This window comes from Penaeus japonicus, unplaced genomic scaffold, assembly GCF_977035675.1.
Source record: "Penaeus japonicus unplaced genomic scaffold, GWHDUDI00000001_assembly GWHDUDI00000022, whole genome shotgun sequence".
Lineage (NCBI taxonomy): Eukaryota > Metazoa > Arthropoda > Malacostraca > Decapoda > Penaeidae > Penaeus > Penaeus japonicus.
In genome coordinates this window covers 9,744,145-9,764,144 of record NW_028234424.1, presented here as the reverse complement: position 1 = coordinate 9,764,144, position 20,000 = coordinate 9,744,145, and the positions used below count along the sequence as shown (strand labels likewise).

General features: G+C 43.6%; 1 protein-coding gene and 1 long non-coding RNA gene across 20 annotated transcripts in view; one reads left to right on the top strand and one right to left on the bottom strand.

Annotated features, from left to right (window-relative positions):
• Positions 1-20,000, bottom strand: part of LOC122265198 (uncharacterized) — a 79,485-nt gene that overhangs the window by 374 nt on the left and 59,111 nt on the right. For 3 of the 13 annotated variants that reach the window (XM_086549440.1, XM_086549441.1, XM_086549442.1), the window contains 13 exons: positions 7,822-7,998; positions 7,333-7,515; positions 7,035-7,143; positions 6,764-6,903; positions 6,367-6,514; positions 5,976-6,184; positions 5,566-5,834; positions 4,702-5,435; positions 4,187-4,324; positions 2,646-2,816; positions 1,639-1,771; positions 1,175-1,454; positions 1-784 (listed from right to left, as the gene is read on the bottom strand). The exon at positions 1-784 is cut by the window's left edge and continues 374 nt beyond it. In XM_086549440.1, coding sequence (XP_086405566.1) covers positions 581-784; positions 1,175-1,454; positions 1,639-1,771; positions 2,646-2,816; positions 4,187-4,324; positions 4,702-5,435; positions 5,566-5,834; positions 5,976-6,184; positions 6,367-6,514; positions 6,764-6,903; positions 7,035-7,143; positions 7,333-7,515; positions 7,822-7,998 — 2,895 coding nt within the window. In that variant the 3' untranslated portion in view covers positions 1-580. Of the gene's footprint in view, positions 785-1,174; positions 1,455-1,638; positions 1,772-2,645; positions 2,817-4,186; positions 4,325-4,701; positions 5,436-5,565; positions 5,835-5,975; positions 6,185-6,366; positions 6,515-6,763; positions 6,904-7,034; positions 7,144-7,332; positions 7,516-7,821; positions 7,999-8,334; positions 8,476-20,000 lie in introns of those variants that run through there. The other 10 variants (XM_086549444.1, XM_086549446.1, XM_086549443.1 and 7 more) reach the window with 8 other exon arrangements.
• LOC122265199 (uncharacterized) lies at positions 9,012-18,035 on the top strand. Of its 7 annotated transcripts, none has more exons than XR_006224284.2 (2): positions 9,012-9,152; positions 17,596-18,035. It is a non-coding gene; the product is annotated as an uncharacterized LOC122265199 (long non-coding RNA). The 7 variants fall into 7 exon arrangements; XR_015192061.1 differs by lacking the exon at positions 9,012-9,152 and adding an exon at positions 11,692-11,886; XR_015192064.1 differs by lacking the exon at positions 9,012-9,152 and adding an exon at positions 11,922-12,116.

Below are 20,000 nucleotides of genomic sequence, written 5' to 3'. Positions count from 1 at the left end.
TTGTGGTCAGTAGTCAGCCATTCCCAAATAAATTAAAGGAAAGAATTTGTCTCCCACTTGTACACTCGATATAAGCTCCAGATATCTTATCCACATTCACCTATAGAAAAACACATTACATTCAAATTCTAAACGCTCAGTTGGTGTAAAATACCTTAACCTACATACGGCAGTGCAAAGAATGTCACAGTCAGGGTTTAGACGATTATATGTTAACTTGGTTTTCACTCAACACTTCCCCTGTAAGTACTACTATATGTACACTAGATATTGGTTCCAATGTTTAAAACAACAATTCTTTTAAAATTAATTTTCTTAAGGTTTACTTGGAAGTTGATCTGACAGATGAGCAAAGTTTTTCTTCATGGCAAGTATTGGAACAGGAAAGTACATGGGAAGAAAGGAAGGAAGGAGGAACAAAAGGACGGGCAATGGGTGGTGACAAAAAAAGAGAGAGTGAAACAACACACAGCCTCGATAAACTTCCTACTTCCCAAGTTTGGCTTGGCATATTTGTTGCACCTCTATCTATTAATCTATTTCTGGTTCTTGATCTATTCTCTTTCACCTTAAAAATGAATTATGTTTCTTTTCTGTCGCCTCTCATCGACTCTATCTTTGCACATATTTTGAGAGCAGGTCCAAGCTTCATGGACATGGCTGACATCAAATGGTCTGCCTTCAGCAACATGAGTGCCTGGCCATCAATTTCCTGGAGAGCAAAGTCTTCCGCATATTCTTTGCACCCTGGAAGATTTTGTATGAAGTCGACCACGTCTTTGACCTGTAAGAGAGGATAGATGTATGTTAGAATAAGAGAATTCCATGCTTTGTTCTTCCAATTTCCTTGATATGAGTGGGTCTTAGGCTTTGGATTATATTCTCATAGAAATTAGATTATACTTAAATGAAAATGTTGACTCTTCTTCAAATATTATGAATGAAAAATTATTAAATTATTGTAAATTGAAAGTATTTTTCCTGCAGAAATCTACCAATTGTGTATTAATATAAAACATAATAACTAATTAACATGGCAAATCTAACTATCAAATTCAAATAATGACGGACAAAATTATCCACTTTTTAGGAACTCTAACTCATCCCAAGTGAACTTAGCATAAAGGCAGAAAAAGAAAAGAAATGAAAGAGAAAAAAAGGGGGGGATCCGTACCGTCCACCTAAGGATGTCAACCCTGGGAGACTTTGTTGGAGATTCTGTGTTGGCGGATTCATCTTGCTCATCCATCTTAGAGGACGGCAAGGGGGTCCCCTCCATAGCTGCTGTCCCATCATCAACTTCCATCTCACTTCCTGTGTCCTGTGGTTCTGCGACCTCCAGCTGAGGAGCGTGGTCAGGCTCGTCCATGTTGTCGTCCTCTCGCATGCGCTTGCAGGGGGACTCCTCTGGGTTTCTGAATAAGCCAATTCTCTTTGTGCAACCGACATTGTACCTTTAGAAGAGAGAAAATCATGAGTCAAATTTGTAGCCAACCCATTTTCATGGAAATGAATGTTATAGTGCAAATACCATTCAAGTTGACTATATTGTATGTGTGTTGTATGAAAATAAATTTGAGGTTTAACCTATAGTTCAGGAAGGGAATATGCATTTTCTAAAAATTTTCAAAAACATACCTTTTCGCACAAGATGTACTACAGAACCGCTTTGATCTCTTGAACTTGGAGCGCAAGTCTGTCTTTCCGCAGAATTCACACTTGGCCGTGTCTCCTTTTGGGGAAGTCGATGTGTGTTCTCCAGGCTTTTTTCCTGTTGAGAAGAAAATGACACCAAAGTTAGGCTATGCATTTCCCTGAAGTTACTTGACTAGAGTAAATGGAAATAAAACCTTTGATAATAAATAAATGGAGCTTTGAAAAAAATCAGTAACTAAGAGAGTTTGGGTTTTCAGAGCAGTATTAACCCTCTCTGGACGGGTGGTACACTACTGTACCGCGCATTCTAGGCCCGTTCGCTGGGGACGCCATACGGCGTCGTTTATTTAACTGATTTAGGCCTATGCGTTCGAGAGCCCTGGCATTGTAACATGAAAGGCTGGAATGCCCCCGTCGTGAGTGGGTTAAGAAACTGAATTCTTATACTGTGGATCTTTCTTCCCTTTTAGTTGAGTAAACTAATCAAGGTCAACATATAATCAAAATCAAGACATGTATAGGTATTACTTAAATAGTTTTCAAGTATTTTTTTCTAATCTGCAAAAGGTTATTACTAATTACAGAAAATGGCAATGAGGATATGCATGAGAGAGAAGATGAGAAAACAGAAAAAATGAGACAAAAGAAATGATGGTGTGAAGGAAGATGAACAGCTTAAAACAGAAACACAAAAACTTGTACACCATACTGTATGTGTTTAGTTCTAACATGCTTGTCTGTGTTAACAAACCAGTGGTTAATATAATCTACTCAAACCATACAAACAATTTCCACAAGCTGAGAAGAATTACAAACAGTGACCCCTCCCTTCGAAAAATAATTATTGAAAAGCAACAACTATCTTGACTGCATATCTAGGCAAAAATATGAAGAAAAGAAAGGAAACAAAACAAGAGAGAGAGAAAAAAAATTATCCTACACATAAGCACACAATTCCCATCCAGTCATGAAAAAGCAATTATCCTTACTGGCAGCTTCATCATCTGGCAGGTTCTCTTTCTCTGCCTGTCCTCCCATTGGAGCCTGAGCCGACGAGGAGGTGACGGCAGCCACTGGCATTGTGTTGGTGCAGTTGGGTGGGCGAGGCTTGGAGATCTCGGTTAACAAGGACGACCGACTCACAGGGAATGGCTCTGAAGCTATTAAGAAGTCTGCATTGGAATCTCTCTCTTTTTTTTTATTTTTTCTTATCCATCATTCACCAAAGGTCTTAATAATGTGACTTTTAAGAAATAGTCATCATTTCATTCTCCATAAACCCTTTCACCAGATAAGAGTTGTAACCTATGTTCATATCCTCTTAATTTTGAGAGGTTTTCTGTCTCCTTTATGCATCCTAATGCCTCTCATGATCTAGCAAATACATACCAACTAATGATATTGATGTACCTATATCTACACTAACATAACTGTTCTGGTGAAAGGGTTTGAAAAATTGTAGGGAAAAAAAAGAGGGGGATAAGGAAAAAATCTAAATATGCTCATTCCCAAAGGCACAAAAAAACAAAAAATAAAAAACATTGCCAAGTGATAATACGAAGACAATGAAAACAACTGTGAGGGCTGCCAGTAAATGCTGAAGATTTCCTTCGTCCATTATCTTTTTAAAACAAACCTTTGCCAGACTTTAAGATTTTGTTGAATATGTTGTTCTCTGCCACATGAAGAGCCCTAAGCTATGTATCTAATTAACTTGACTCATGCAGCCATCCAATTTCTTCCTTGACCATCCAACATCTAACTGCCACATAAAATAACTGACTCTGGTAAAATAAAATGGGTGGTGATATGTTGGCGGAAGTTCCTTTGTAAGCTGTTGAGATACCGACTACAGTTTTACAAATATTCCCTACCATCATATTTGTTTATATGCAGTAATCAGGTTGAAAAACAGACAGGAAAATATATGGAATGGTGAGATTTTTTGAGAGCAGATGTCTAAGGACTATATTGCTATCATGCAAGACAGGGATTGCATAAATGTGGAGAGCATGATCTACTTTAAAAGGCCACTGGTTTTATCTACAAAACGTAGGAAAATTATAAAATTTTAAATAAGAAAATAGGAATTTCTACAGACATTATACGAAGGTTCAACTACGATATGATACATTTGCAGGACACTAAACAGAGCATAACAAACATTTCAACAGCCTCTAACAGTCTCAAGGAAAAAGTTGCAATAACATGGATAATTCCAGAATCTACAGTAGTTTAAATAGAAAAGGGCATAACAAATCTTGTACAAAGTGTTATTGAATTTACTAAGAAATCACATGAGAGGAAGAACATTCATTCTATGAAGGGATGGGTGCAAAGCATAAGGGAGAGAGCACTTTTTATCATCTCTAATGCAAAATTCTTGAAGTGGGACTGATCATTTGGGGAGTCATATGCATGCAAGTCACCATTGGAGAGAGAAAAAAAAGAAAAAAACTACAAAATCATTCTAAAGCTCTGACAGACAGGATCCAATAACTAAAGATTTTCTTGCTCAATGTTGATTTACCTTCATGAATAACAAAGCCTTCAATAACATGTGTGAGGACCTGTGGCTTCACCATGGCTTTGGGTGGCCCAGTGCTAGGTGGCTGAGGCGTGACCGGGTGCGTGCCATTCATGGTTGGCTGGGGAGTCTTATCTCTTACTGTAAGGAAGAAAAGGGACATGAGACTCAAAAGGAAAATATTGGATGAAGGTATGACAGGCAGCATCAACTGCAGAGACATGGCACTATATAGTTAAACACAGCCTCATTTGAACTTGGTAAAAGTTCCTTAACCGACAAAGTAGAAAACCAAATGGATAGTCAAAGTACTTGGACTTTTCATTTTGATTTTCAACTTCATCTGATGAGGAACTTTTACCAAGTTTGAAATATCATAAAATTTATTTCCTTCCTATCATGACTGTGCTTCACTTTATCTGTGTGCAGATGTTACTATCTCTGTCTTTTTGTTTCACGAAAGTATACTTCCATTCAATTCTAAATATTAATAATCAACAGCTAAGAGCAAAACATACCTTCCCCACTTTCACTTGATGGTGTGCCATTGACTGTAGGCGTTGGAGGAACTGCCACTGGGGCTGTCACAAGAGCTGGCGTTGGTGCTGGAGTAGGCACTGGAGTTTGTGTTGGAGTAGGAGTGGGAGTGGGAGTTGGTGTTGGGGTTGGAGCAGGAGTCTGAACTGGAGTTAGGGTTGGGGTTTGTGTAGGAGTTAGAGTGGGGGTTGGGGCAAGAGTTGGGGGTGGCTGTGGCTGTGGCTGTGGGGGTGCTTGAGTGGCAGGTGTCACAGTCACTGTTGTTGTTGTACTGACTGGAGGCATCGTATTGAGTTTCTTTGCTGGACTATTTTCTGGCTTAACCTCCTGCTTGTGTTGAAGAGTGGGCGGGGTTGAAGAAATGGGTGCCATTGCTGGGGCAAGTGTTGGAGGCTGCAGTGAGGTTGTAACTGGAGACATTGCAGAACTAACTTGCATTTGTGGCATAGCTGCAGGAGCCAGAATTGGAGCATGGCTAGTAATTGGTGCCTGGCTAGTCAAGGTCTGAACAGGATTTGTGCCTTGCATTGCCACGCTTGAAATAAGGGCTGGAGGTGATGGTGCCACAGACACCTGAGGGATGGCAACTGATGATGGAGGGGGCTTGGGTGGGGGGGCTCTCACTAACTGAGGTAAGCCAGGGGGTGGTTGTGCCACCGGTGGGAGAGGTGCTGTTGGAGGTGTCATTGGTACACCAGGCCTGAAATGATTAAAACTATGGAGCAAGTGACTTACATGCTGTCACTTATAATGCAAAATTATGGATATTTTTCAATCAAATTAACCTTTTCTTCTGATCCACTTTTTTGTAGAAACATAACTGAGCTGACATCTATTACACTTACTTGGCTTGTGTCATGCTGGAGATGGCTTGTATGGGTGCAGACTGGGTGTTGAGTTTATTAGGAGCAGTAATAGATGTTGGTGTCACTGTTGACATTGGTGCTTGAGATACAGTGGGTTGCTGCATTATCTGTGTTGCAGTGTTGGCAGTCCCTACAGCAACTGCATTGGCTGTTGCAACACTGTGATTCACTTGAGTAGCTGTCATCTGCGGGGTTGCGGCCATGGCTGGTGATGTTCGATTTGCTCCGCTCTTCCCACGCATCTTATTCTGTTGAAAGATGTTAGATTTAACTGAGGTGTTCCAGCAATTGGCAAACACAAAAGCACAAATGCACTTTGAACATATTCAGAAATAAAAAGGACATTATCCTTCTTCCATAGCCATAAAGTTTTTTCAAAAGATGCTCACCTGAGCTCTAGGTGCAGACATATGACCAGGAGCAAGTTGTTGACCAGCAGTCTGGGTTGACACAGATGAGCCCCCGTGGCGTATTTGTGTGGAATTGGAAGGAAGAATTGCTGGGCGCATGTTGGGCGTTTTCGGCTGGATCTCCATCCCCGCTCTTGGCTTCTGATTCTGTGGGCCTGGCTGCATTGATCCTAGAGGCGGCATCATAGCTACAGGAGAAAGAATTGGTCTATCAATCATGTGCACATACATAGTTTACAAAGGCAATGTCTTATCAGTTCTGGACACACTTGAAGTGAAATCATACAATCATAGAAAAAGCTCTAGATAAATATTAATCTTAAGGCAAATGCTGCTGCAAACTTGTACAAAACATTAAAAAAACACTTACAATTGGGTACATGCATAGTTGGTTGTGGGTTAGATATAAAGACATTTTCTTGTCCCTGTTGTGGTCCACGGATGAAAATTGGCTGATTCTGAGCAGTTAGAAGGGCAGGAGAGTGTAAGGCACCAGGAGTTGCCCAAGTGATACCTTGCTGTTGTAAAAAGAAATCCAAGGAAAAATTCAATAATCATGTCTTTTGCTTACCCATCTAGATGTTGTCCTTCATGTAATAAGCATCACAAAAATTCCAAAGCATAATTCTTTTCCTTCTTAATGTAATACTACTCTACTTCATCACATTAGCAACAATATCACACTGACACCTATATATCACATTCAAAGCGACTCTAATCGTCAACTCCTCTGGCAAGAACAACTATAATTTGGGCCATTGACATACCTTCTGCATGTCTGTAGGCTTGTGAGTTGAAGAGTGGGCAGGAAGTATGTTGTGTTGCTGGCTGCTGATGACACCCACTGGGAGCTGGCCAATCACTAAAGTCTGACTTGCTGTCGTAGGTATGGCTGTGGGGGAGTAACCTACGGAAAAAGACCAGGGTGTTTAACTCTTGTAACTTATGCATATTTCAAAATTTTCTTTAGATGAATATCAAGACAAAAAAATGAATACGGCTTCACTTAATATTGCAAAATAAAATATGGCCTATTACCTTGTCCACCTGTTTGCAGGACTCCAGCCTTTCCAGCAGTGGCCAGCATGTGAGGTGCAATCTGCCCTTGAAACGGCTTTCCTGTCGCAATCACCTGAGACAACATATTCTGATCAAGTTGAGACCAAGTCTCCTTCATGCTTCATGTATTTCAATTTATGAAATCAAAATGTTCAATAATACAACTCACTTTACACTTACAATTTTACACAGTGTAAAAAACAAAAAACAAAAAAACATTGCATTCTTCTATCTATTTTGACTTTGCGCTACAATACCGTTCAGAGTCACTACTCACTTGGATGGGCTGACTCAAGCCATTAAGGGTGTTTGGCTGGATGGGAGTAGCGTTCATGCCCGTGGCTGTCTGGAGGGTGAGGTTACTGGGCATGATTAACTGGCCCTGGGCATTGTGGTACAACTGCTGGAGGTATGGCCCACCCGGTATGCTACCTTGTATCACCTGCACCTGGGGAGAGAACTGAAAAAAATCCTAAATTTAGTATTCATGTACTGCATTTACGGCGCATCTTAATCATGTGTGTAATCAATAACCTATTAGAAGTAGAAACTTTTATAGTTTCCTGATGTTAGTATTTGCATACATCATTTACAGTATTTCTTATTCATATATATGACTTGTACCATTTGTCTCACACTCACACACATTGAATGTATGCTTGTTTGTACGCATAGGAATGTACACAAATACATTCATACCTGCATTAGTGCCAATATGGCCATGAACATCAATACCGAAATAATGTGTAAACCTTGGGCCGCCTACCTGTGGCATCGGCGACGGCGAGACCCCGGGGTGCGTGAGAGGCTGCGGCGCCAGGTGATGCTGGAGCGGCTGGGGGATGGCCGACACCGTGGTGGTGCTGGTCTGGGGTCCCGGCGCCGGGGCTATCGCGGGGGGCGCGGGCTGCATTCCAGACGCCAGGGATGCCTGCACGTAGAACTGGAATAGGGAGAGAGGCGGGCGCTTTAGTAGGGCCGAACGGAGCGGAATTGAGGGAGTTATTTTCGTGACACATACGCTTTAATACAGCAGAGATGGTCAGGAATGGGAGCGGAAGGGAGAGATACGAGATTGATAGAGAGAGGGGAAGAGAGGGAAATAGGCACACAAACACATGCACACACACTTAATCAGCAAGAAATCTGCGATAATAAATCGACCACTGCCCACAAAGAAATAGGATAAACACCAACAAAAGAATCCCCCGTTAACCCCCCAAATGAAAAGGCAACGTCCATCAACTCAAAGACACGAGAAAAGGAAGACTAAACAAACCTCACTCCATGTTGCAACGCGTCCTTCGGTTTCGGCATTTTAGGCAGTCTCCATCGCCTTTCCATCAATAAACAGCCTTTGGTGTGCAGCAGAAAACGTATTCTTGGCACCACTCAATAAGGTTGTTTTCACAAGTTCATAATACTCTTGCTAGGAGTCTAGCCACACTCACTCAGCTTTTCAATTCAACATCAAAATAACTCTTAATAAATAAATTAAAAATTTGCATATATACTTTTTCATTAAAATGAGGTATTTTCGTAACGAAATCCCTCGCTGGTTCCGACAAACTAAGGAGAGCTTTTCGTGAAGGGATATTGGTGTAAAAACCAAATCCTCGCGTCTCAAACTACCACCAATCTAAACGACCAATTTGGTTGTAATGAACCGTATTAACCCGATATACATTTTTTTCTTTCTCTATTTAGAGTAATGATGAACAGCTTTACATTTTCGAATTGCTTTTACAAGGGTAATAATATATTTAGGAAAAAGCCTTGGAGATTTCTTTTCAACGTTTGACCACGGGTATTCAAAATAGAAAGAAAAAGAAAAAGATATCTTGCCCCCTACGAAAACACAAGCAATTACCAAACAACCATTCGGCCACATAAGTTCAATTCAAGAAGAAGGAAACAGGAGACTCCATACGCTCATCTATCACCAGTCGGGCACCGAAGTCTGCTGCGTGAGAAGGATAATCAGCGCCAAGTGGTCGAACGAGACAGACGAACCATTAGGCCGCAGAGATACCATAAAGGAAAAATATATATACTACGAAAAAGGAGCCGACAGAATTACAGGGATCCATATATACAGTAAGTATGGTGTATTATAGACCACGCATGTCCGTGTTTATGTATTTTTCATCGTGCAGCCAAGACGTAAACCCAACTACGTCAATCCATACAAAAATAAATATACACCGATTCCCAGTTCCAAATAAGTTTCATTGAAAAGGTTAAGCATAAGAGCAACCACAAAGATAAAAAAAAGGATATTTGGATGGCAGGAGGGCCTTCCGAGTTACTCAACCCCCGTGGGCGTCCGGACTAGGAGCAGAGGGCGTGTGTCTTCATTAGCTAACATCAGCGACTAACGTTCAGCTCGTGTTCCTCTTACACTCCCGGGGATCGGTTAATCACCCACCTTTGTACACGCTGCACAGGTCTCGGTGTATTTTTTGTCGGATCGAGATTAGGATTAATTTCCTTTTTTTTTGGGGGGGGGGGGGTACGCTGAGCAGAACTGGTGGGTGAAATTCTTTTTTTTTCCATAGGAAAGATAATCGAGTTAAAAGTCAGAACGAAGTTTCGAGAAACAAAACTACAAATGAAACGACAAAGACCGATGGCGCCACACTCCTTACACTGGATTGGTTTCCAATAAATTTGTGACGAGATTAATCATATATTAACGGTAAACACGTGGTCTCGGCGTCCTAACGATCATAACTATTTGGAAATCATGGGAAAAATCTTGTTCAGGTTTGTGTAACATCTTGCAGGTAAAAGCAAAGGCATCGCGTATGTCTCTTTCTCTCTCTCTCTCTCTCTCACACACACACACACACACACACACACACACACACACACACACACACACACACACACACACACACACACACACACACACACACACACACACACACACACACACACACACACGCACACACGCACACACGCACACACACACGTGCGCACTCAATGATAATGGAAACCCATGGAGCGAATGCTTTGCGTGTAAAGCTGTAGATTTATGAATAACTGAAGCGTTAAATCATGGTTGCCGTGAAACAAAATGACTGAAGTAGAGTATTTTGTATTGACCGCAACGCACTGTAGATGTTTTTCAGTTCTCACAGTAACACTGAAAAAAATACCATTACGAAACAAAGCTTTCATGTTCTCGAGTCCTTTTCAGTGATGAGCAGTTTTATGCGAAATGCTTCATATGAGAATTATTTTTGATAATGGAGAAACTTGAAGAGATCTTACACATGCTGCTTGTTAGTCATTATGAAGCCAACTAAAACGTGATAGTCTGATATATTAGCTTTACTTGTTTACACTTTTCTTTTCATTAGCATCAAGCCAGTACATTTAGGCATAGTTCCTATGCCTATTCAATTGATGTGTATACATTGTATATAGTATGAATAAACTTATCAAAATCAAATCAAGTACTTAAAAAGCATGTTACTTTGCCTAGATCCTTAATACTATCTATCTATCTATATATATATATATATATAAAATTATAGACCATATATATTAATCAAATCAGCGAACCGATCTCACACTTCAAATTTATTCATCTAAACCATACCTCTCTCTACACTTAAACTTCTTTGCAGTTACCGAACTGATATATCAATGTCTAGGTGAATCATGCAAATAAAGCCTCCCAAATACTATTCCCATTCGGTACGAAATATCTCATTGGATGTTTATTTTGGTTCTTTCTATAATATAAAGATGGTGCCTCCTTCGGATACTCATCATCTTCCTTATCTTCAGTATAACAGAGGTTTCTGGTCCTCTACCCTGTATACAATGTTTTCAATGCTGCCAGAGTGACGTGCACAATTTTTTTTCGGTATTGGCAAGTAGTATTTAATAAGTGCATGAGAAACTTTATAATCAAGAACGCACAAGGAATACTAAAGTCAACTTCATGTTTGTAAATGTGGAATTTGTGTGCTGGAAAGGCATTAGATGAGGGAAACCTGTAATCAAACGTGTGACTTTAAGTGGCTAATATAATTACATGATACATAATCATTTTTTCGATAATTTAAGAAATAATTTCGTCTGCATAGCTAACCCAGATCTTCGTAACTACAACATATAAATTCATTTAGTTGATCTCCTTTTCATGATTCTTAATTATTTCAATGCATTGCATGAATCGTGATTAGGGAAAAATCTGATAGGGATTTATAATTGATCCATTCTCCTCCTTCTCTTTTCGTTCCTTTTCTCTCGTCTGTTCTGCCAACAAACACGCGGCGTTATGCTGACTCGGGTGTTGGCTGTGCAACAACAAACGGCACAGCGTCTCTCGTCGCAATGGGAATAAAGTCTTCTCAAGGCGAGACTGCATCCAGACTGGGGTTCGTTGGGGCTGTCTCTCTGCTTCGTCGCAACCCTCTTCCTCGTGGCGATTGTGTGCGCGCGTGTGAAGACTTGACGACGACAATGAGTTCGAACATTTGCGTCGTCAATCTTCTAGAACACATGTGCCAATGGCTTACGTACAGCTGTTTGTCGCACGCCGCAATAAGTCGAATACAGAGAGAACAGAAGAACGGTTTTCCGTTGAGTGTTTCCTTACGTGCCCACGTGTGCATATCGCAGAAAGCTTTCAATAACACTTGTTGAGACACTCCGCTCTCCTTATCTCCGCCGAGAAATCCACTTGGTGTGAAACTCGCCAAATCCACTGCAGTTGAAATCCCCGGAAACAAGACACCCGTAGGCAAAGACGCGAAGAGACGCTACAGTGTGAGGAATAACGTAGGGCGCTTCAGTCGCATCGCTCCTTCAATCCGTAAGTGTTTTCGTTCATACAAGTTGCCGACTTTGACCATTCCCAAACGCAGAAATTAAATTCGGAAGCCGTGCATTATCACACCTGTGCAAACATCAACGGTGGCGAATTCGGCTGTAACGAGAAATCTCTTCAATTGCAATTATCGCCAGATTGAGATAACATGCGCTTATCGCAATCTCTGCATACATACGTCGTGCGTTCATTCTCTTCCGATAAATAACTCTCAGGTGAGTTATCAGCAAGTAGTGGTTTACGAGCATCCGGCCTACGCTACGCAGTAAGTTTTCAGTTTAGTTGACCCTCCTAGTAACTTGCTCCCGGTGGTGGTTGCTGTGTGCCGCCGGTGTTGGGTGTATGATCAACCAGTTCTGGAAGTGCGTCATTAATATCCAAGTTTACTGCCGATTAGGTCTTTCCCAGCTTCTTCTCTCCGTCTCCTCCTCACCCCCTCCCCCTCCCCTTCGAGGAGACGTCTTCGCCAAGGTACGCACGCTCAGGTACTCACACTCAGAAACATGTTCTTTGTTGAGACGCTCCGGGCCCTCCGCGGCTGGGGGCATGGCCTTTTCTTTGGGAGTAGGGAATAGCGTGGAAATGCAGTTGGAAGTATTACATCACGCACGCACAAACCTATCGCCGTTCTATTAGAATATCAAGCTTGCCAAATTTAGCTAAAATACAACGATTGGCCGCCACCAAACAGAATGCCTCGCCAACCTTACTTCTTCAGTGGGCATTAATGGCATTCAAATTTCCCGGTTAAAAAAAAGCATTAACACAAAAATAACAGTTTTAAAAGAAATGGTTTTCGAGTTCTTCCTGAAATGAAATAAGAACAGAGGAAGGTAAAACTAGGTAAATAACTAAAACAAGAGAAACTCAACGGAGTCGTCCCCATCAGCCACAATAACCCCCAGACCCCTCCGAAATACAAGATTTTACGATACTAAATGTATAATAAATACAAGACCAGCAAATCGCTCGGCGACTCACGGGCTGCGGCGACTAGTTGTGCGATTAGGAAAGTTGATAAAAACACATGACGAACATGACTTTAAACTAATCAAAAGATATCCCAATGGAGAATTATGAGGTCGTTTGTGCATGTTAATCGATAGGTTAGAATTAAACTGGGGGTAATGTAAGTGGGAAGAGGGAGATGGGGGGGGGGAGGGGGAGGTAAGAGGATACTTTGATTCTCATTGAATATCATTTCGAGGACTTCTCTCTCGCTCTCTCGTTCTCTTCGTCTTCCTCTCTCTCGCGCGCCTTTTCTTTTTTTCCTTCTCGTTCTACGTTCTTATCTTATCTCTTGAGGTGATCCCCGCTTTCATTACATTTTCCTTCCACCTCCTCCATTCCTTGTTGCAAAGGGAAGGTGTGACACCGTCTTTTTTCTTAACGCGTTGCATCATCCTTCCCACTTCACTCCCTAGTTTGCCTCGACACTCTCGCCTTTTATATCCTTATTTTCTTCATGTTCTCTCCCTTTTTCCCCTCATTCTTCTCCTTTCATTTGCCGCCTCCTTCCTCTTTCCTCATGCTTTTCTCACTTTTTCTTCCTCCACCTCCCCTCCTCCTTCCCTCGTCCCCTCTCTCTTTTGTCTTTCTGTCCTTTACAATAAAGGAGAGATAAGATTCCCACACACATCCTTTCTCCAGCCGCAAGCGCCGCCCACATCAGCCCTACACTAGCCCACAGTAATCTCCAGTAATCCCACGGTAACCCTTCCCTAACACCATAATAAAGCCACACACCTACAGTACACCCCCCCCCCCAATCCAAAGTAATCTTTCACTACCCCCCCCCCCCCACACACACACAGACAAGCACAGTAAACTTGCACATAAACCGCGCACACAGCCCTGCTATTTATGTGTACACGTTGTGGTGATTACTTCGCATACCTGCCTACGCGTGGTTGTCAAATGGGATTTTCGGAGCTATCTCAAAAAGAGAGAAAAAAAGGGGGGGGGAGGTTCTCGTCTGGCAAGGGTGAACTCAGGAAGAGTTAGGGGATGTGGGGGAAGAGTGTGTGTTTGTGGGGGGGGGGGTCAAGTAGGAGTATAAGAGTGCCACGGTCAGGAGGGGTGGGCTAGGTGGGCCGGGGTATGCGTACAGGGTTGGGGGTATTTCGTGTTTAGGAAGGGTGGGCTGTGATAAAGGTCTAAGTTAGTGCCTGGTTCCATCCATAACGATCACTGCTTCGAATCGGTCTCACTTTGGTCTCGTTTCGGTTTCGTTTCACTTTCCCGATATGAAAAAGAAAAAAAAGAAAAATTCATTTTCTTCATTTCTTCCCTCATTTCCAGGCTCGCTCGCTCTGTTGCTTTCAGTTCCGTCTTCATCTCATTTCAGTTCTTCATTTTGGCCCATTTCTTCTTTCCTTTTCCGCTCTTTTCCCCTCGTCTATTTTTTTTTTGACATTTCCTCATTCCCCTTTCTCTCGCGGGTCTCCCCTCTCCTCCGCTCCCCCTCTTCCATTACCTTCGCTCCCCTCTCCTCCCCCGTCCCCCCTCCCCCCTACCCTCGTCAGCGCGTCTCTGATCCTTCTAACAAAGTCTCGGTAATCTACCTCCCTCCCATATCCCTAACTCATTCACCTCCCCTCCCCCCCCCCCCCCCCGCATTCACTTGCAATCCTTTTCATTGCAACCTTTACCTCGACCGACAAAATATGTATATACGCGGCAAAGCGAGAGAAAGAGGAACGATTTTTCTGTCCTGGTCTGTACGCTTGTCTTCGTCGTGTGTGTGTGTGTGTGTGTGTGTGTTTCTCATTCCCATTCGACCTTTCTTCTTTAGTTTTTCTTTTTTTCCCTTCCTTCGCCACCGCCCTTTTTTCCCTTCTAGTTTGTTTTTTCTCCTTTTCCCATCTCCTCTGTCCCTTATCCCCCCTCCCCCCTACCTTTCGTCGCCGCCGTCGTCATCGCCTCCTTGCATCCCTATCACAGGCCGATAATTCCCGTCCCGCCCCGACCTTCGTGCAGCCAACCCCGCAATTTGGCGTCGACGTCGAGAGCCTTGTGGTTATCCTGTCGAGCTCCGACGCGTCCTGCGCGGTGCTCTCTCATCTCCTCTCCTCTCTTTTTTTTCTTCTCTCCCCCCTCTCATTATCTTTATCTTCCTACTCCTCTCCTCATTACCCTCATTTCCTCCACCTACACCCCTCATCTCTCCTCTCCTTTCCTCATTCCGATCTCACCTTCCCTCAACTATCACCTCTCTCATGCTCCCCGCCCTCTCCACCACCATCCACTCTCTCTCATACCCTCCCCTCCCCCTCCCCCTGCTTTAGATCTTTTCACAGCCCCGCGCCGTCACCTCCTACATTTCCTTGAGGGGGGGGGGGGGTCAAGAAGTAGGGAAGTGGAGGGGAGGTAGTGACAGGGGGGGAGACCAAAAGAAAGGGTAGGAATCAGGGGAAGGGGAGAAATTACTCTCCAATGATGCATTGTAAGGTTCACCTCATCCTTGTACTACCTGCGCCTTGTGTAAAGAGTTTCATTTCCACCGAAGATCCTAGTGTACTTTGGCAGGTAGCACGAGGGAGCAATAAAAGCAAAGAAGCAAGCAATTTTTTTTTGTAAGATACGGGAAAAGAAAAAAAAAATCGCCGAATTAGGAATTCCGATTTATCTTGGCTCCGTAATCAGTCTCCGGCGGTCGCCCTTATGAGCGTCATAGTCGGCATTCCTGGCGCGACGGAGACTCAAACCGCCCGTTGAACCGCTCTGTCCCCGCAAGGATATAGGAGGGGATCCTTCTTCCCCTTCCGTTTCCCTTTCCCTTACCTTCAACTTCCCCTCCCTCCAGTTATACTTCTACCTCTACTTCTACTTCTACTACTACCACTTCCCTTTCCTTTCACTTCCCCTCCCTTCCTTTCCACTTCCCCTCCCCTCATTTGCGCTAGAGAGGGGAAGGGGTGGACGTCTGTTGCCTTTAGGGGGCAGTGCTTAATCGCCCTGCGTGGGATGTGGGTCAAGAGAGGGACAAGGCGCGGGAGGGAGGGTAGGGGAGAATAAAAGGAGGGAGGAGGAAGAGCAAGTGAGAGAGCGAGCGAACGATCGTGGGGAGGGGTGATGGGAAGGGGGGGAAGGGGGGATGGGCCCCCGCACGCACTAAGTGGCACACGGCTTGTGGCTCTAATAAGAAATTCGTCTCATTAGTAAAATTCCGAATCGGGGCCCCAGCGCGTCCCTTCTTTGTGGCGCTCGCCTACGCCGGGCCTTTGATGGTAACGACCGGAGGTATTTATTAAAGGCGCAGGACGCCAGCCTTCGCCCGGGCACACCTTCCGCCGCCTTCGCCGCCTCCACGGGAGCCACGCGACGGCGAGCTCCTTCCCGACACACAGTGGCTCTCCCTTTTTGCTCACTCACCCACTCTCATCGCTCCCTTTTCCCTCTTCCCTCCTCCCTCCCAGCCCCCACATCTCCCCCCTTCGTCGGTGGCTCCGCAGTACTTCCTCTTTTCCTAAGACTCCCACCTTCATTCTCTTATTTTCCCCCTCTCCCTTTATAAGCAGTCGTACTGGCTTGGGCTTGCGTTCACCCTCTATCCCTTCCCTTCCCTTCTTCTCCCTCTCCTTCTCCCTATCCCTTTCCTTCCCCCTCTCCTTCTCCTCCTCCCTCACCCCTCTCCCTCTTCCTCTCCTCCTCCTCTTTCTTTTCCTCCTCCTCCCTCACCCCTCTCCCTCTTCTCCTTTTCCTCCTCACCCCTCTCCCTCTCCCTCTCGCTGTCCCTGTCCAAGTAGCCGTCCTGCCTTGCGTTTCCCCATTACCTGGGCCCGCATTACACGCCGGGTGCTCGTCATGGCGCGTAACTGAACTATTGCATCAGTACTCGAGTAAAGAAAAAAGAAGAAAAACAAACCACGTGCGATTTTTTTTTTTTTTGGTCAATATATCATCTATTTGTTTGTTCTGGTCATGCCGTGAGTTTTGTACAAATTAAGACGGAAAGTTGTATGTATTGAGGATAGTCACGGGGTAACATTTTACTTCATTTGGCTATTCTTTTAACGAACCCATTATCGATTGTACAAAGACCATAATTTCATGAACCGAGCTTTTGTTTGGGTTGAAGCCCTTGGCGTGTCCGCATTTTAACTGCAACTTTAAATTGTAGTTACATGAACAAAAATCTGGCATTTGTCTATATTGCAGATCCATTGTGTTGAAGGTGTTCTTTCCTCAAACGCCATAGCAACCAAAAACTGACTGTAAAAGGTGTTCGGAACTGGCCGAACGGGGAAAAAGTTGTATCCGTGAACTGTAACGCGTAAGGGTGCTTTTAAATTTCTTTCGCCTTGAAAGATCGGAAAAAACGTTTCCTTTCTGAAATCAACTAATTGTATGGATTTGTAATCGTGAATGTGAACTCAGATTTTTAAAATGCATATTCAAAACCCCCAAAGAACTAAGCCTTTGGATGACTGACAAATCAGCACCCCCCCACCTCACCCTCCATCCCTCCCTCTCTACCTCTCTTAAAAGTATAACCGTGATTAAAGGCTTCACGAATGATCTCGATTAACAGTAAACGTTGGTGGCGCGACATACAAACAAGGACACACACACACACACACACACACACACACACACACACACACACACACACACACACACACACACACGTAAACAATGACCAAATCATTTCCCAACCCAAAGCAATCACTAATGAGAGAATCCTATTGGCAGGTGTCCGTCCCCCTTGGCGTGGCGTGAGCATCCCACCAGCGGCGTGAGATGGAGCCCTTCACAGCGGGCATCCTGGCGGTGGGGGGCATGATCGCCGTCATGCTGACGGTCCTGGCTGCCCAGGAGAACAAGTACATGGACACGCACAATAAGAGCAAGAACAAGAAAGGCTTGTCATCCCCCAAGGCGGAACCCAAATCGCCAGTCGAAAAGGGGCACTAGATTTTGAACTCCTTTTCGAAAAGTTCAAAATTACTGCTCCTCTTTAGCCGCGCTGTATAGATTGGCGGAATGTGTGTTTTTTAAGGTCTATGGGCGTTTTTCTTTGTTGGATTTTTAAGCATTTTTTTCTTGTTTTATTTAAAGTTCGAGGAAATTAATTTCCCAACTGAAATGTAAATCATATCTTATCCGTGTTAATAAATAGTAATACATGTTGATTATTCTCTTTCGAATCCTTGCTCTACTCTAAGCTCCCCCCCCCCCATCTCGGAAGACATTCCGATGCACGTTATCACACCATTTGCAAAATGTCGAGGGTAAACTAAAGTACCCGATTTATACATCACTACTTCGCTTGAGTGCGAGCTCTTAAAGAGGGGAAAAGATGCCAACGTTTATTTTACATCCTATTCATTCTTTTGTGTAAAAATATAAATGTATACCTTTTTACTGCCTTCACCAAATAAAATGAAAAATAAAATAAACAATGAATAATTAATAGAATAACACTAGCCCACACCTGCAAGGATACCGTGCATATTTTTCTTTTTCACACTGCAAAACTTTGCTTTGTTATCAAACTGCAATTTGCGAGTCTCCTGCTGTTGCAAGTGGACTGTGGACACATGCCAGCCTCTCTTGAATATTAACCAACCCACCAATATTAACAAATTCCTTTCAGAAGAATCTGTTAATATTCAATAACTCAAACTCTCATTCAAATTACAAAAATCGTAAAAAAAAGGGACCGCAAGTAACCGCCTCATTCTATTCCTTACACCACCACGCGTTTATATGGTAGCGAGCTCATAGTTTTATAAGAGATTAGTGATGAAAAAAAAAAAGTTTCCAAGAGCACTGGTATCTGAGCACGACACCCCACACGACCCTTTGCACGACTGCCGAGACACTTATTAACGGGGGGGCTCTCCGTGGTCCAGACACGAGAGAGACGGTTCCCGAAAACCCCGTGGGAAAATCCGATGAGTTCCTGGAGGGAAGGGAGGGAGGGAGGAGGTGGGAAGGGGGGGGTAGAGGAAGGGAAGGAGGAGATTGAGAGGGAGGGTAGAGGGGGAGGTGGGGGGAAAGGGAGGGTAGAGGGGGAGGTGGGGGGAAAGGGAAGGAAGAGAGGGAGGTGAGAGAAGGGGGAGGTTTGTGATGTCACTGATTCGTGCGTGAAAACCCCAAACTATGGTAATAAATTTGACTTTCGAAAATCAAAAACAAAAACTCGGTTGCTTACAAACCTAACATGATCGGCGTGTACACAAATAAATAAATAAATAGTTACCGGATGAGCTACTTTCAATAAATGCAATAAACTGTCAATGATGCGATCCTGTTAAACTCCTAAGCAATAGAATCACACGTCTGGAAATAAACAATTAACTTTCGTCCGTTGGTATACATCAACAAACAAGTCAACGACAATGGTGACAAACATGCCAATGATAAGTCATTTCTATTAGTTTCATCATCATTTACATCTCTCTTGTTACAAATAATCATAAAAAAGGCCGATTGCATACTTCCCGTCATCTTGAATTGAGCCAAGGAGACAAAACTGAGGAAAAATGAGCTCTTACCAAGGAACGGGACAACTAGACCATTTTCACGAACGCACCAATTCTCAGGCGTTCAAATGCACGCACACACCGACTGATTGTACCGATTGGAGAAAGAGAGAGAGACAGACAGACAGGGAGAGAGAGAGAGTGTGAGAGAAACAGGGAGAGACAGACAGACAGACAGGGAGAGAGAGAGTGTGAGAGAGAGAGACAGGAAGAGAGAGGGAGAGAGAGGGAGAGGGAGAGAGAGGGAGAGAGAGGGAGAGGGAGAGGGAGAGAGAGGGAGAGAGTGTCTCTCAGACAGACAGACAGACAGTTTGTTTGTTTCTGTCTGTCTGTCTGTCTCTCAGCCCCAAATATCGACACGAGGGACAGCCACCAAGGCCATTGCACCGATACTCCACATACCACGCGATCAGGGTATACACGGGTCAACAGAACGCGAGTAATTAAACAGCTGAGTGTACGTATGAGTGTATGTGCATGTGTGTGTGTGTGTGTGTGTCTGTGTGTATGTTTGTATGTGTTTGCATGTGTACCCATGTGTGTATGTATGTGAATGCCTTCGAATGAGTAAGTCTGTGTGTGTGCCTGAGTCAGCAGGATTTCATCAGC